The 17,752-nt window shown below is 32.1% G+C and overlaps 1 protein-coding gene across 1 annotated transcript; it reads right to left on the bottom strand.

Annotated features, from left to right (window-relative positions):
• Positions 1–10,466: 10,466 nt before the first annotated feature.
• On the bottom strand, positions 10,467–14,516 carry LOC133316104 (probable inositol transporter 2). The gene is made up of 6 exons (XM_061517804.1): positions 14,342–14,516; positions 14,079–14,149; positions 12,370–12,705; positions 11,959–12,066; positions 11,258–11,854; positions 10,467–11,094 (listed from the first exon to the last, which is right to left on the bottom strand). Exons 1-6 carry the CDS (start codon positions 14,472–14,474, stop codon positions 10,618–10,620), a joined length of 1,722 nt encoding a protein of 573 aa, XP_061373788.1. The 5' UTR covers positions 14,475–14,516; the 3' UTR covers positions 10,467–10,617.
• Positions 14,517–17,752: the final 3,236 nt, after the last annotated feature.

The following is a 17,752-nucleotide window of genomic DNA, read 5'->3' as shown; positions in this document are numbered from 1 at the left end:
AAGCAAGGCTCATTTATATAATTATGACGGATTCAACGCATGCATGGAAAATGGACTCTGATCAACGTTTGTGAGACCCCTTGAAAATAGGAACAGAGAGCCAGAGTGAATATAGGACAAGAAGTGAAGAGGAATACATAGAGGCGAAAGTGTAACAGTTTTTTGACTCTATTAATAGAATGTTTTTGTGAAGTTCTGATTTAATATTTTGGAACAAACCAACACAAATAATCTCCCAAAATGGTAATTTTTCTTATGAGAAGAACAAGAAGGGATTTCAAACTGAAACAAAAAAGGGACAAGAACAAGAAGTTTGCATGCTTGAAATTTTTCTCCAAGAAGTTGACCACTTCAATTTCAAAGAGATAAAGAACATAGTTTAGTTTTCCTCATGAAGTTGGTTTTATTTATTTATTTTTAAAGGACTTAAATAATGTTTTTTTTTTTAAGTAATTATGGATATAATGTATTTTAAAATCATTTTTCCTTTTAGTTTTATAGTTGTAAAATTGGGCATCCAGCTCTCATCGTACAAGCACACAATGTTTATTAACTTTACAACGTTTGTTAATAAAAAGAGAAAAATATTTGACCTTCTAAAAGATACACGTTATGTTATTTTAATTTTCATACTATATACTACGTGTAATATATGATTATAATATAAAAAATTATTTTTTCTTTTCTTTTCTTAGTCACTTCAGCTAACGTAAAGAGATAAAAAAAAAATTTCTTCATATTATAAATATGTATTACTTGTAATATATAGTATAAAAAATTAAAATAACACAACTTGTATTCTTTAGAAGGACACAAACTTAAACCTAAGAAAAATGATAGCAAATGTCCTTGTGACACTTGTTAAGTTATTTTCATCTAAATTCCTTCTTCTTCTTTTACTCTTTTTGGACATATGTATGGTGCTTTGGCTGCACCAAAAAAGTGCTCCCGGTTTGGGTTTGGATCTTTTTTCGTTGTGGGTTTCTTCCCTTAGTAATTATTTTGAGTGGTGCAAATGTGATGTGTGTGCTGAAGTGGGAGCAATGCAGCTTTGCTGGAGGAAGAAGCTAACGTGACTGTTGTATGTGAATGTTGGTGTGCAATGGGGGAGGATTTTGTCGTCTTGATTTTTGTCATTACTTTTTATTTTTAATTTATTACAAACGATATAATTTTAATTTTTTCACAAATAATTATTGCTGAATTATTTTAATAAAATTAAATTAAATTTAATCTATAAGTTCTTTTAATTTTTTTATCTTTAATTTTTTTTATTAACAAAGTTAGGGTTAAAAGTGCTATATATTTTTCTAATTTCATTTTTGTCACGTTTAGATAAAATTTATTAATATAATTTAGAAATTGAAAATTAACTTTATTTACAATTAAAAATCCATAAAAACTAAATTTATTTTAAGTAGATTAATATTTAAAATTTTTAATGACTCTTATTGATAATTTGATATATTTAATACTTAATTTTTGTAATTTATTTTTAAAAATTATTTTGAAGAATTTTGGAAGTAGCTTTTGAATTTTTATATGTATATATATGTATTTAATTAGCTTAATTGATAAAAAATTCTTTTAAAGTTGATAGCAAAAGCTAGCCTGACTCACAAAGTGGTCTCTCCCCCTTTTTAATAGGTGTTATATATTATTAGTTGAAGTATGTAAGATTTATCAAATTTATTATCGCTAGATAAAAATAAATAATTAAATAATAAAGCAATGGTTCATAAATGTTATATTAAAGTAATTAACGCGTGTTCTCAATTAAAGAAATTATGAATAAGTGAGTATCAATTTAAAATACAAATAGAAAGAATATTAACTTAAAACTCTAAGTTTTACATAATTTTTAATATAATTTAATAAATTATATTAGTGTAGTGTTATGCTTAAAATAATTCAACAAATTTTTAGAAGAGAATTCAAAATACAAACTAGCATTTTTTCTCAGTGAATTCATTGATATATGAACTCATTTCAATGAAATTCTACAAATTTGTATACTACAAGAAACTGATCATTTAAAGGCAGTTGATTAGTCCGATTTAAATCGCCTCTGTTTACACTTTGGCGGTTGGTGATTCGACTGGGCTTTAAAGACCATATCAGCTCTGTTTTCCTCCTTGCAATGGTCTTTGAGCCAAGTGTATGCGAGATTGCCTGTTTCTGTCTATTTGCAATATTGATTATACTATATCTCTGCAAATGACACATACCGGTGCCCGTAGTGCCACTCCGGGTGAGTAGGCTGAGGGAGAGGGGGAGCAATAGGTGAAAATCCGAGTCACGCCCATATCTGAAGCGGAATGTGGCACCCACCCTTGTCTGATCTGCCTGGGTCAGTACACTCGCACAATTGTCTAAACAAATACGCGAGAACAGCATACCCTCAGCTATACTGTCCAATCTCTCCAAACTCTCCTGCAAGCAAGGCAATATAACAACATGCAACGATGCTACCTCCTGATCGGTCGCAGAGGAGCCATGATCCCAACATACGCGCAATATGCACCTTAGTAAAAAATATAACTTGCTTTGGATGCGCAACAAATGGACCCCAATGCACATAGAGTCTATCTAAGTATGAAAGCTTCACATCTCCAAAAGGGAGCTCAGCCTCGACGGGAGCATGACCAAACACCTCCTAACACACTACCCGCTAGTCCAAAGATGTACCTTCGGTGACCACTTTTTCGTCAATCGACAATCCCAAGATAGCTACCACATCCTGCAGGGTAATGGTCATCTCGCTCTGCGTCATGTGGAAAGTATGTGTCTCTGGTATCCATCTCTCCACCAGAGCACTAATCAGGTGGGATAAAACTAAAATACATGTAGATAAACTATCAAATAAACCAAATTTCAAGCACACAATTTTTTTTTCACATTTTGCATTAAAATTAAAATATTCTAATATATTACATTCTTATATGCATACTTGAATATATCGCATGCATGCGACATGTAAGAAGCCAGCCTGCGATGGTTAGTCTGCCACAATGTCGGAAATATTGTGAGGAGATGGTCCCCACTGCATCCTACCGCGTCTAATTTTCAACTGGTGAATCTTCTCCTTGTTCCACACAACCTATGAAACATGTGTGCACTGCGTGCGCCTCCGAAGTACTTCCCACCTGTATGGTCCTGGAAGCACGAGTGTCGTGGGATCCGAAGGCTCAGCCTCGTATCGGATATGGACCGAGGTGACTCAGAAGATGACGAGTCAACTATAATAATGTACTATATAAAATTACAAATTAATTGGTATAATTAATTTTATTTTTAAATAATTTACATGCCTAAAATAACATTTAAAATATATATTAAATTACATGTATAAAATATTCTTAGGTCACTACCAATTTCTAGGTCACTAACATTTCTTAAGTCACTAACATATTCCTAAGTCACTAGTATAACATATCTACTGTTGTATTTAAAAAATAAATAAACCAGATATGAAGACTTACTTGTCAGATAGGTTTCGTTGCACAAAAATCTCCACAAGAAATCTAGAAAAAAGTCAGAGAACAATTTTAGAGAGAATGTGTGAAAGTGGAAAGTGAAAAATTTAGGGTTTATATAGACGATAGCATTCACACGTGGTCTCGGCGTGACTAATCACGCCTAATTTAGACGTAAATTAAGTGGCATTTATGTCTTCTTTAGGTTTGAATCTTTTTGTCTAATTTGAACGTGAATGAGTGCAACATATTCGTAATTACATTCGAAACAACATTTTATTCGTAATTATTTTAATTTTTCTTGCCCACACCACGGTAAGTAAGTTACCAGTCCAATTTTATTTATTTATTTTTTTATCATAATTCTAATGGAATGGATGTCATCCATCTCATCTCAACGACCCATATAAGTTCCCGTGCTCATCTAATGGAATGCTTTTTGGTGACACAATGCCGCTTTTATCTTCATTCATTTATATTATTTTCATTTCTATTAAAGTTCTTCTGTCCCGCCTTAATTCTTGTTGCCATTTATATTATTTATTCACGTAAATAATTGTTGTTTATTTTTATTATTTTGAGAGATAATGGTATATGTTAAATGAGAAATATTAGTCTCCTTTCATATAAGATATATTCTCTCACTTTGATTTTCGCACCTCACCTTTTTTTTGTTTATTGTAATGGTGAGACTCACCTATTTTCTTTCTACAATATAAGATAACTATCTTATGTGAAAGGAGACTAATAAAACCCATGTTAAATTCACGTAAATAATTGGGACAAGATCAACTTATACGAATTTCGCCCTTAATAACTTTGTATTAGATATATGAATGCAGAGTGATTTTTTATTCTGACTCAAATCCTGTTGGGAGACTAATGAAAGATTCTGTTTTAATGTCCTTATTGCAATAAACGAATCAATTTTGCTGTTATTAGTTTATTGAGGTAGAGAGATTTGGGATGGTGAAAAACAGGGAACTTAATTTGATTTCCATAAAATTAATCATGTGGCTTCAAACGCAACTAAAACTTAGAGACCGTTTATTTCGGGCGTTTATCAGCCCATTCAAACTTATTCAGACCGCGGTGACTAAATCAAAAATTTGATAACTGAATTAACCAAAAATTAAAAAAATGAAAAATGAAAAAATTGCATATTTTCATTAGATTGGATCGATTTTTGGTTTGGTTGGTAAAAAGTGATCCAACTCAAATTGATTCAATATATTATGTATTTCTTATTTTTGAAAGGTGATGACTTGAAATCTTGTTATTTTGTAGACTTAAAATTATTGATGTTACTGATAGCAAACTATCTTGTTTTAGTTTTTATTGTTTATTAATCTATTTTAACTCTTCATGAGTCTGAAGACTTGAATTTTATAGTGGTTTGTAATTTTGTATGACTTTATTTTGATATAGTTAGTGATCTGTATAGCTGAAATTTTAGGTTTTTCAAAAAATCAAAAATCAATCCAATCCAAACCGAATAAAATTGTATTAGATTTAAAAAAAAATCAAACTGAAAAAATTGGATCAGATAATTTTTGGTTTAAACAAATCCAATCCAGACCACAAACCACTTTATTGTTTATACTTCATACAACCAGAATTTTGGTTCAAACTCAATTATGTTCGCCATTTTCAAAAATTTATTTCTGGATTTGTATACCTCTAAATGAGGTAAATCATATACCATTTTAAAGCCCAAAATGTCTATTTTCTACCTTAAAAATTTCAGATTATTTGGCCAAGAATTCGATTTATTATCAATTTTTAAATGTCTCCTAATGTCAATAATTAATGCATATTCATCTTTTACATAAATATCCTCCTTGATGCATCAATGCTTACAAAGCCCAGATTATTTAGATATCATCACATTTAACGGTTACTATTAATAATTAAAATGCATGATTTGTTATAAAAAAAATTATAACATGCATTACACATTCATTATCACTCCTGTACAAGCATTCTAAGTCATTTCTATCTATATATATGCACTAATTAGTGATCCACGCGCAAATATTATAATATTAATACTCAAAATTCACATGCTAAGTTATTTTTGTCTATCTCCGTATAAGTGATCAATGTGCATGATGGATTAATATTCAATCAAAAATTCCAAGTTAATTGTGTCTATATATGTACACTAAGTGATCCTCACGTGCCTGAGAAAGACCGACGACATTTGACACTTTTTTGTAGTGGTAGGAGAAAATTCAAAATAGAAACTAGCATTTTGTCTCAATGCATTTATTGATACATGAATTTTTACTTATTATTATATTAAAAATATGATTGTAAAAAATTAATATATATATCTCTATTTTTTTATTTTTTTTTTGGTTGACAAATTAATATTACCTTGAACTATGAAAAAATAGATTCAGCGTCTGTTGTGAACCCTAAAAAAAAAAGGATCAAACACGAACGACCTAGAGAGAGTTGTGAGAGGATGAGAGAAGATGTGAGAGAATGAAAGGTAAAAAATTAGGATTATAAAGATTAATTGTGAGCCATTGGATTTAATATTAATCCAACGGTGATCAAATTAGTTGTAAATGTAGTATACTTTTGTGGTGGTAAGTGGATCCTCCCTTATATATATATATATATATATATATATATGAGAAAAATATTTCTCAAGCTGCTTGAGATATATTTATCTCCGGCTACATCAAAATTATGTCATTTTGTTTATTTATTACCTTATATTAATTGATTTACCTTTAAATGGTTATGATTCTCATTTTCTCTGTCTTCCTTTCACCGTTGATTCATCTATGTACGGTAATGATTTAATAGCCGGAGATAAAGTTATCTCAAGCAACTTGAGAAATGATAAGCCATATATATATATATATATATATATATATATATATATATATATATATATATATATATATATATATATATATATATATATATATATATATATATATGGGGCATGTTATATTTACAAGCGTTTTTGCTTACAAACTACACTAAGTACGACCTCGGTTATACTTTAATCATGCAGTGTACGACCGGTCGTACTTAGTGTAATTTGCAAAAAAAGTTTGTAAACGGATCTTATCCCTACACACACATATATATATATATATGGTTTTTGACCCTTTTGCCCCTAATTAAATAATTAATAACCAATTTGCCCCTTCCCCAGAACTATCCACCATCCTGCCCCCATTTAGTCGATTATGTTGCACTTTTAATCGACTAAATGGGCTAAACTCAGAAATTATGAAACGCGAATTTTAGTCGACTAAAAACTCATCTTAATCGACTAAATTGTTTGCACTTTTAGTCGACTAAGCACATTATTTAGTCGACTAAAGATCGCGAAAAACCCTATATCCAGACCTCTCTTGGGCTCATTTTCAAAATATTCGAAATCAAAACTTCTCTCTTGGTCTCTTTCTCTTGTTTGTCAGCTGGGAACCTTCCAATCACCCTTCCATTTCATCCCACCACCTCTAAGACATAGTAATTGTGAAATCATTGTCATTTCCCTTATTTTCTAATTTGTTTCCCCCAAATCCGAACCCTAACCCCTAAAATCTGATTCCTACCCCCAAAATTCGTGTGAAAGATGAGCTCAAGTCCAAACATGTATGTTACCATGATTTACTATGATGGAAAGCATTATGAAGGCCCCAACGGTGTTCAATTTGAAGGAAAAACGAAAATGTTGAAAATCAAACGGGGCACTACGTACAATGAGCTGAAGGGGAGGATTAACCAAAAATTGGGGCTACACGGGAGCCATGGCGTTCAACGGATGATCGCCAGGGTAGAGTCTACAGTTGGTAAGGATGCTATATTCTACATTGGTAATGATATATGTGACGATGAAGATGTGGATTGTGTCATAGATGCAATTGTGGACCGAAAATTTTAAAACTTTATTGAGATATATGTTGAAATAGACTGTGGTCAATCTTCATATGCACCTGTGCATGGAAGAAGTCAAAGTCAAGAAGACAGAGTGGTCGGTTTATCTGCACCTGCACCTGTCTTAAGTCAGATACCACTGAGGGAAATAGACGAGGATGAGGATGGGCATGACGAGGATATGGACAGTGAAGACGATGGTGAACCCGAGAGTGTTATTCTGCTGGGTGACACCTCAGATACGGACGTAGAGGGGAATTTTGACGCTGATACTAGTTCAGGAAACTTGAGTTCCCAGGTTATGCCACCGCTCCGTGTTGACCCTGTTAAGGGTGGTAAGATTGTAATATAAAGTTTTAATTTTGCATATATATATATTTGTGTTTTCTTTCGTACTGACGGATAAGTTTAAATTTGGACGTAGGGTCTGAGATTGAGCCATTTTGGAACGACAGCCCACACTATTCGTTCATTAATTGGGCTCACCCTAATGATGAGACGGAGATATTGTATGGCGACGATGACATCCACGGTGGCTGGCATTTAGGAGATCCATTATATTTGTACCAGGAGTTTCGAACAAAATCTGAAATGCAACATGCTGTCAAATTATATTGTATGAAGTCTCATCGTACTGCTGTGGTGGCAAAAAGTGATGACCATAGATTTGTGATGAAGTGTCGACACCATAATGATGGTTGTCCCTGGTACGTGCGGGCTATGTTGCCCAAGAATGGAAATAGTTGGGTTGTTAGTAAGTGGGGTAAAAAACACACCTGCCTAAACCAAGGCCTTACTCGGGACCATAGACAGCTGGATTCTGATGTAATCTGTGCAGCCATTATAAGTATGTGTTACATTCATTTTTGTTTATGGTTTAATTTTTCGGTATATTTATTGATTGTGTTGACTTCGAATTTTGTGTAGGTATGTTAAAAGAAGATCCATCCACGAAACCAGTTCTTATTCAGGAGAGGGTACAAAGTTTGTATGGATACAACATATCTTATAGGAAGGCTTGGAAGGCTAAAATGAAGGCCATTGTGAAGTTGTTTGGCGACTGAGAAAAATCATATGCCATCTTACCTGGTTGGCTGAACTACATGACACAGATAAATCCTGGTTCTGTGTTCAAGATTGATACGGATCAGTGTTGTGACGAACGACGAGTCTACACCGATAAGGCTGTCTTTCGCAGGGTATTTTGGACTTTTCACCAGTGCATTGAGGCTTTCAAATATTGTAAACCCATAATCCAAATTGATGGCACGCACCTGTACGGGAAATACAAAGGTACCCTCTTGATTGCTACGTCACAGGATGGTGATGGATTCATTCTGCCTATTGCGTTTGCCATTGTTCCACCGGGTGAGAGATTGGATGATTGGTTGTGGTTTCTTAGCCAGATGCGTTTTCATGTCACACGTAGGCATGGTATCTGTCTAATATCCGATCGTCACCCCAGCATCATCAGGGCTGTGAAGGATCATGCCGGTTGGCAGCCTCCATTTGTGTATCACGTGTTTTGTCTTCGTCACATTGGAAGCAACTTCAACACTAAGTTTAGGGACGTGGAACTGAAGAAAACGCTGATGAAACTAGGTAACCTATTTACAGTGCTAGACGATCTTCTACGGCCAGCCATGGGAACAACTGTACCTACAATGCAAGTGGAAACAAAAATCAATGAACAATAACAATATCAAAAAATTTAAAATTCAATATAAAAAACAAAACCTAATCCTAAAATAAAACAGAAATCAGAAACCCAATCCCTAACCCTAAAACAGAAACAGAAACCATAACCCTCAACCTTAACCCTACACCCTAAAACAGAACACAAAAACCCATTCCTAACCCTAAACACTACAACCCAACCAAAACAGCAACGTAAACCCTAACCCTAACATAACCCTAACCCTAAGCCTAAGGCACCCCATCAACCCTAACCCTCACCCTCACAACACACTTAGCACCCTACCCCTAACCTAAATCCACAAAACCGCAAACATAAATCAAATGCATGAAGAAAACCAAAAAAAAACTAAACTTAAAACCAAATGCAAGTCAGAATACGTTACCTAAATGTCGATTTCGCAAGTGTGAACCAAGGAAGCTTCAATCGCACCTTCAAGGGTTGAGATTCGGACTTGGTTGGAGAGAGGGGACGAAATGCAGCCTTTTAGTCGATTAGGGTTTGAAAATAACCCCCTTTGCGAAATGGGGGGTTTTTAAAAAACCTGATCTGCGACATTTAGTCGACTAAATAATGTGCTTAGTCGACTAAAAGTGCAAACAATTTAGTCGATTAAGATGAGTTTTTAGTCGACTAAAATTCGCGTTTCATAATTTCTGAGTTTAGCCCATTTAGTCGATTAAAAGTGCAACATAATCGACTAAATGAGGGCAGGATGGTGGATAGTTCTGGGGGAGGGGCAAATTGGTTATTAATTATTTAATTAGGGGCAAAAGGGTCAAAAACCCTATATATATATATATATATATGGGGTAGGTTATATTTACAAACTTTTTTGTTTACAAATTTTTACAAATTACACTATCTTTTCCCGGGAGAACAACAGTAATCACACTATCATCTTCCGGGAGAAGATAGTGCAATTTGTATAAATTTGTAAAAAAAGTTTGTAAACGGATCTTTCCCCTCTATATATATATATATATATATATATATGAAAATGATCCGTGTACAAACTTTTTTTGAAATTTTTTACAAATTATATAGTGTAACCAGTGTTCTCCAGGAAGAAGATAGTGTAGTTTGTAAACAAAAAAGTTTATAAATATAAGATGCCCCGTATATATAAAATTGTAACATGGATGTTAAACTTGAACCTATATAATAATCAATGGTGTTTCTGGTATTACCAAATCCTGTGATTATGTTCTCTTCAAAATAATTTAGTTCTTATCTGCTCATTGTAAAAATGTAAAGCATATCCCGTGTGTACAAAAAAATAAAATAAAAATGTAATGCATATTGTTCTTTATTTCAAACGTAAATAATGTTTTCAATCCTTATTGTTCCACCTTTGGGAAATAAGGATTTTCAGAAAACATACCAGTCAAAACATTAGAACATAAAAACTATAATGGAGTTCCCTTACCAAAAAAACAATCAACAGAGACTCATATAGTTCTCTACACACAGTTATTTACTATTCAAGCTTTAAAAAAAGAAGAAGAGAGAGAGCATAAATTGACTAAAACACTGAACTCAAGTCTTCTGATAGTCGTTTCTCTTCTCCTTCTCCCAAAACTTGAACTGCACAGCTCTTTCTTCAAGCATCTTCTCAACTTCCTCCATTGGAACTCCCATTGTTTCTGGTACGAAAATGAGGACAAAGAAAATTGCTATGACAGCAACAATTCCAAATACCATGAATGTCCATGCAGTGCCAATAGCTTCAGTCATGGACAAAAAGGACTGTGAAACAATGAGATTTGAAACCCAAACTGCTGTAGAAGCAATTCCTCCACACACTCCTCTGTACCTTAAGGGATATATCTCAGAGTTGACAACCCATGGAACAGTTCCCATCCCAGGTGAGAAGGATATGATATACAGTGCCAACCCAATTAGTGCAACCCAACCTGTTTTGCTAGGACAACCCCTTGTGTACCATGCCCTGTGACCGTTTCCGCACTGATTCTTAGTTGTGTCACTAGATATCAAACATGCCCCAGGTAACAGCTGCACAATTAATTAATATACTAGTGTCAGGAATATTAATTACAATCCTATCCTATTATTATATATGGAGATTCATATATAGTAATAAAATATTTGAGTATGGTAACATATTAATAGCATAGGACTCAATGTGGTGGCAAAGAGGACAGAGACATATTTTTACCTTGTTAGATTCAGATGCACAAAAACCACATTGAGGTGAAGACTTTAGGCACTTCATGCAATCCCATGCTTGAGGATTCACAGCTGTGCTGAAACTGGGGCAGGTGTTATTGAAAGATAAGGTTTCTGCTTGACTAATCATTGGAGAATGAGTTTCTGTCTCGCGAAAAGTGGCAGTTAAAAGGGCAAGGGATAAAACAACACCACACAAACTGATTAAAGCAAGCTTCTTTCTCCCAGTCTTGTCAATGAAGTATATGCTCAAGATTGAACCAAATGCATTCAGCCCAGCAGTGATTAGAGACAGAAGAAGTGCTGTCCTGTTGGAAGCAAAACCAGCTAACTGAACAATAGCGGGGCTGTAGTACATCACAGTATTTATACCCACAAACTGTTGGAAGATTTGAAGCCCAACACCTGCATACAAACCTCTCCTCACAGATGTAGTTTTCAGCAGTTTGATAATGCTGATCTTTTCCGAAGATTCTGCATCCTTCATTTCCATAGCAACCGACTCCTTCAAAGCATCAATTTCAGCTTCAACCTCATCAGCTGAGTAAATCTTTCTTAATATTGCTTTTCCTTCCTCCTCCCTGCCCTGTTTCATAATCAACACACAAAAACAAAACAACACAATTAATTCAGTTTCTCACAGAGTATATATATAAATATATATCATATATGACTGCTGATTTAACTGACCTTTCGGAACAACCAACGGGGTGATTCGGGGAGCGAAAACATTAGCACCACTTGTATTATAGCAGGTGCTGCAGCTACCCCAAGCATCCACCTCCATGTACCAGGTGCCTGAATATATTAAAAAAAGTACTCAAAAATCATGTTTTCATATAGAATCAAGATAAACAAAGTTCAACAATCTAATAAAGTATGAACGATTGTGCATGTAAACATGTTTAATAGTTTGATTAACGTTATATACCACAAAACATTAAAACAAGTAGCAAGTGAACGATTGTACCTCAATTGCAACATGTGCTTGCGCATCTAATGTTCCAATAAAGATGATAGTAATAATAAAAGAAGGAAAAAGGAAAAGAATAAGTAGCAAAATAAAGAAGAATTTGAACATGGTAAGGCATAGTTTCTCACCTTAGTGAAGGCCAAGTTGATGAGGTAGGAAAGAAATTGTCCTCCAGTGATGAGGAAACTATTGAGACTTACAAGGGCTCCTCGAACTCTAGTCGGGGAAGCCTCAGAAATGTACAGTGGAGATGCCATTGAAGCCATTCCAACACCGAGGCCAACAAAAACTCGACCTACAATGAGAATAGCAGGACTTGTTGCAGCAGCCATTATAGCAGCCCCTATAAAAAAGAGGGTATCTGCTGTGATTATTGATATTCTCCTTCCAAAACGATCATTCATCCATCCACCAATTGCAGCCCCTATGATTGCTCCAGCAAGTGCCATACTCACTATGGCTTCCTGAGAATGTTGTTCAACTATTAACATACTATTTCAACATTATTCTAACATGATAACTTGCACAAAATGAGTATATATATGCTTCTAATTCAAACCAAAAAATTTGTGCAAATACATGATAATATGTTACACCGTAAGAACTTAAAACATATGTACTTGAAATTCAGAACATCCAGGGAAAAATGATTTGTACTATGAATTTGTAAAAAAAAATGTGTTACTGATCACGAAAAATAAATATTAACTAATTAATTTTTTTTACTTTTGGGTATTACATAATTATATTCCATGGTTGCCTTCTAATGTTTATTTTAATACTTTGAATGAATATTAAATAATTTTAATTTAATTTTTTAACATATTAAACCATTTCAGAAAAAGTTACTTTAAAACGAATTTGATTTTGAAATAAATAAAAAAGGAAAAATATCTACATCCTTAAATTTCGGTTTGTAAAGATAAGGTAGTATTTGAAAATTTATATTAAGAATTAATACATTTTAATTTGCCCGAGATAAGATCGTTTTCATTGAATGCTTTCTAATTGAAGAAAAAGTGTGAGATCTAAATTATAAAACTGTGAAATTATTTTTACCAAAAAAAAAACATAGTAGAAAGATGACCAATAGTTTACTTTCAATAAAGTACTGGGTCCCATCTATTATATATGGCTAAGTTGCTGCCTTTGCTTTTTAGGAATGGATTGGTGATGACGCATGTTGAGAAGAACATGTTAGGAAATGTGGAAATAGGCACCTGTTAAATTCACGGGGGATGTGTCTTCAAACCCGAATGAAGGGAAAAAAACTGAACCGAATTGGATATGTATAAAAATATAATAAAACTAACAAATATTATCAAAAGTAAATAAATCGGGACGATCCGAATCATGTGATATCCTGTTAGTCTGTTACGCTTACGCCAACTCTATACATATATATAAAAAAGAGAATCTCAGAACCAAAAATTAAATAAATAAATAAAATTCTGAGAGAGTCACAAGATATGTTTAATGACGACTTGATTGAGACTTTTAGTAAGGCTCTTCTCGTGACGAGTGAGAAAAAAAAGACAACACTTAACTAATATTCGCAAAAGCGGTGGTTAAATTAAAATTTTGAAAAAAAAAGGGGTAAAGAAAAATTTAAGCTTTTTCGCAGAAAAATTTAAACAGGATCGAGGTTGTTTGAGAAAATAATTTGAATAGAGAAAAACCATGCGTTTAGTTTTCATGAGCAACAGTGTAGTGTGAACGGAAACCGATGCAAAAGGACATTAAAGAAGGACATAAAGCATATTTAATTGGATGAAAAGAGTCAAAGGTTTCATCCTTTGGAGTCCAAACCAAAGGATGAAAGGCATTCATGAATCACCTGAAGCCATGTCTTTCTATCCACTTCTTTGAAATCATCTCTGATATACAAAAGAGCCCCAGATATCACCCCTGCACATACATACCCACCAACACAAATCGTAAAAAAATGAAGCAAAAAAATTAACAATTGTGATAAAATAATAATGGGTACCCATATCAGGGTGAGAAAAGCAGAGTATTTAACATAAAACTGTTTGATAACGTGGGATATTGAAACATAGGAAAACATATATAGAAAAAGGTTGTTAATTGTTATTTTACCAGTGTCGTAGCCAAAGAGAAGGCCACCAATTCCAGCAGAAAAAGCGAGGCGAAGGACATAAGGATTCTTCCACGAAAGGGACAAACATTCTCTGAAAGCAGAGATATCAGCCTCAGGTACTCCACCTTCCATACCGGGGAGAGTCTGGAGAGAGAGAGAGAGAGAAATATACAAGCTATCTATCAACGTCTTATTACAAAGTCAGAGAGGAAACACGAGAAAGAGTTTTCTGACTCGTGAGTCTGATTGAACCTGAAGGACACAAGCGATATATGGTTGTATTTATAGAGGCACCTCAACCTTATGGATTCACAGTTGGTTGCAATTCTTGAAAGAAATAGTAAATTAAAATATAACAAATTATGATACAATCTAAATCCATATGAAACACAGGTAGATATAATTGTGATTTGTTTAAAAAAGGAAAACATAACAGATATTTGTTTTAAAAAGAAACGATAACAACACATTTGATATGGATATGATTTGAGATCTAAATTTAGATATATTTTGAATGATTTAATTGTTATTATTTAGTTATTTTTATAAGTTAATTACCTTTATATTTATTTTAGAAATTTTTCTTATTTTTAGAAATTATCTTATGACTTTTATTGGAGTAGTTGAATTTTATTATTTTGATAATTATAATAAAAAATCAGAGAGTTGCTTTTTTGTGAAATCATCGTAGCTTTCTGGTTAGCCACTTTTTTCACTACGCGTTTTCGGCATCATAGATCAAATTCTTAAATAAATTAAATTTTTTCTTTTTATTAAAGACCACTATAGATTATTATCAATTATAATTTACTGTTATAAAATTATTATGAAGAAGTTGTATAATATTAAAAAATAATAATTCACGTTTCTGTGTTAAATGTTTTTTTAAATAAAATTTGTTCATAATATAATTTATTTTTACTATTAAAAATGAAATTACGTATGCAAATAAATATATATTTATTATTTTATGTTAGAATTTGTATAAACTTCAAGAGGAAAGTTATAATTGAAATCTATTTTCGTTTACAATATCTTACAACCATATTTTAACCATTGATTTCTGTCACTCAATGATTATCATTTATTGCGAAATAATAATTAATTAATGAGTTTGATTTGCAAAAATAATAACCGTTTATTGACGAAAATCAACGATTAAAATATAGTTGTAAGAGGTTATAAACGAAAATATGTTTTAAGTATAATAACCTTCCTCAAAAAATTCAATTGTTACAATAAGAAGTTAAATATGAAAAAATACGTTTTTTTCACTATCGAATGGACATAGGGCATGTTTGGTGTATAGTATAGGATAAGACCTGATAGTATAAGACCTGATAGTATAAGGCCTGATTGTATAAGACCTGATTGAATTTTAATACTATCCAGCGTTTGACACGGTATTGTATAAAATAATATATTGTATAAGATAATATCATCCAGTATATGGTAATGCACTGTATAATATTATATGGGATAAAAATATCCTTTAATATATTGAAAAATTAATTTTTATTTTAATATATTAATATTAAAATAATATACTAATTTTTGAGAATTACACTGGTCAATGATGTTAATACACCAACCTCTTATCAGGCTTTATCCCTCTCCCTTAGGCCGAATTAAGTTATACATCATTTTGATGTATTAAGGGATCTTGCTGTATAAGTTTATACTACACGATGGTCACACCAAACAACTGAAAATGTCATAACGTATAGTATAAGCTTATACTATCATGCTTTATATGTCACACCAAACAGGTCCTAATTGTTCATCGTAGAATAAACTGGTCACTTTTATGATTTCTCTACTTTATGGAAACTCTGCCAAATTCTTTTTTTTAAATCTTTGCATTCATTCTGTGCATAATTCAAACGAAGGTTGCATCCGTCGGTACTGTTTGTTCGAAAATGCTATCAACAAACAAAGGTAATCCATTCTATCCTAAAAGATAATTTGATACACTTACGGTTAGTCAAACATATGACTCAACCATTGATTCAAGAACCTAATAGTCAACCAGAATCATAACTCAATAAGTCTGACACAATTATTAAAAGAAGCAATCATTTAAAATATAACAAATTATGATCAAATTCAAGTCCAAACGAAGTAGTACATATGATTGTGATTTGTTTGACAAGAAAAAAAAGTAATACATTTGGTATGATTTGAGATCTAAGATTTGGAACATGTTTTGAATGATTTAAATGTTATTATTTATTTATTTTAAAATTTAATTAATATTATATTTATTTTAAGAATTTTCCTTATTTTTTAGGATTTTAGATATTTGAATTTTGGATCAGTTTATAATTAGTCTATTAATGGATACTTATAACCCTTAAAATAGTTGAATTTTGTTCTTTTATTAATAGAAATTAAGGATCGGGGAGTTATTCTTTTAATAAATCTCAACTTTCTATCTAGCCACATCTTCTGTACGCTTTTGGCCGGTATCACAATTGTCATTCACTATTGGGCACATAAAGAGAACAAACTGTCTTAAGGACGTAATATCAAATACTGGGCTCAAAAAATTTTATTCTTTCATTTTACAATTAGTTTACATAGTTGATATATTATGAATTTTATTATCAGAAAAATATTTCTGCAGTTACTGCAGATAAGTTATTTACATTTACACTCAAAATGATGTCGTTTTGGTGTTGAAATATTAAAAAATTATAATTATAAAAATTATTATAACCCTGAAATAAATTAAAATCACAAAAATACTTTGATTTCTGTCCCAAAAAAATGTCATTTTGGACTTAATACAGATAACTTATCTGCACTAACCGCAGAAAAAATGAACCCTTTTATTATTGATTGTTTTGTTGTATCCTCCTTCTCAAACACATATTTCCCTCGTTTTCTATTTGTGTGCATCTATCACTAACATTTTATGTATATAAAATTGAACAAACCATAAAAAAATATAACTAAAATGTTAAAATTTCATATTTAATAAATAATATCTATCTAAAATAAATTATCTCATTAAAATATCAAAATTTATATAAAAAATACAACATAATTTTTATAATACTGCAGTAACATATTAATAATAAAGAAAGTAACGAATAAATAAATAAATACACATATCACATAAAACAAATAATTTTTCTTAATATCAATTCATTTTTGTCATATGAGTCATGTCAAATGTGTTTAAAAATGGTATATCAAATTATGTGTATACAAAATTTAAAGCACAAAAAATTAATGTTACATTTCACCCAAGAGAGAGGAAAGGGAAAGAGAAGAAAAATACATTAAAGAGATGGAGATGGAGACCAGGAAGAAGGAGCGTACTATAAAAAAATTATTATTTTTCTCCATTTGTGTTCCGAAAAATAGAAAATAAACCGATTTATCACCTGGAAGCTCAAAAATAA

Source organism: Gastrolobium bilobum, unplaced genomic scaffold (assembly GCF_033153095.1).
Source record: "Gastrolobium bilobum isolate Gb01-03AN ecotype WA unplaced genomic scaffold, APGP_CSIRO_Gbil_v1 utg26468, whole genome shotgun sequence".
NCBI lineage: Eukaryota > Viridiplantae > Streptophyta > Magnoliopsida > Fabales > Fabaceae > Gastrolobium > Gastrolobium bilobum.
The sequence above is the reverse complement of the archived record's forward strand: the minus strand, read 5'-3'. Positions and strand labels throughout refer to the sequence as shown.

What these genes read in the sequence shown, in the direction of transcription:
- LOC133316104 (XM_061517804.1), bottom strand. Translation starts at nt 14,474, where the DNA reads ATGGAAGGTGGAGTACCTGAGGCTGATATCTCTGCTTTCAGAGAATGT. An exon ending in ATAGAAAGACATGGCTTCAG is followed by an intron (nt 12,706 to 14,078) that starts GTGATTCATGAA and finishes CAACATTCTCAG; the next exon opens with GAAGCCATAGTGAGTATGGC. An exon ending in CCCGTTGGTTGTTCCGAAAG is followed by an intron (nt 11,855 to 11,958) that starts GTCAGTTAAATC and finishes ATTATGAAACAG; the next exon opens with GGCAGGGAGGAGGAAGGAAA.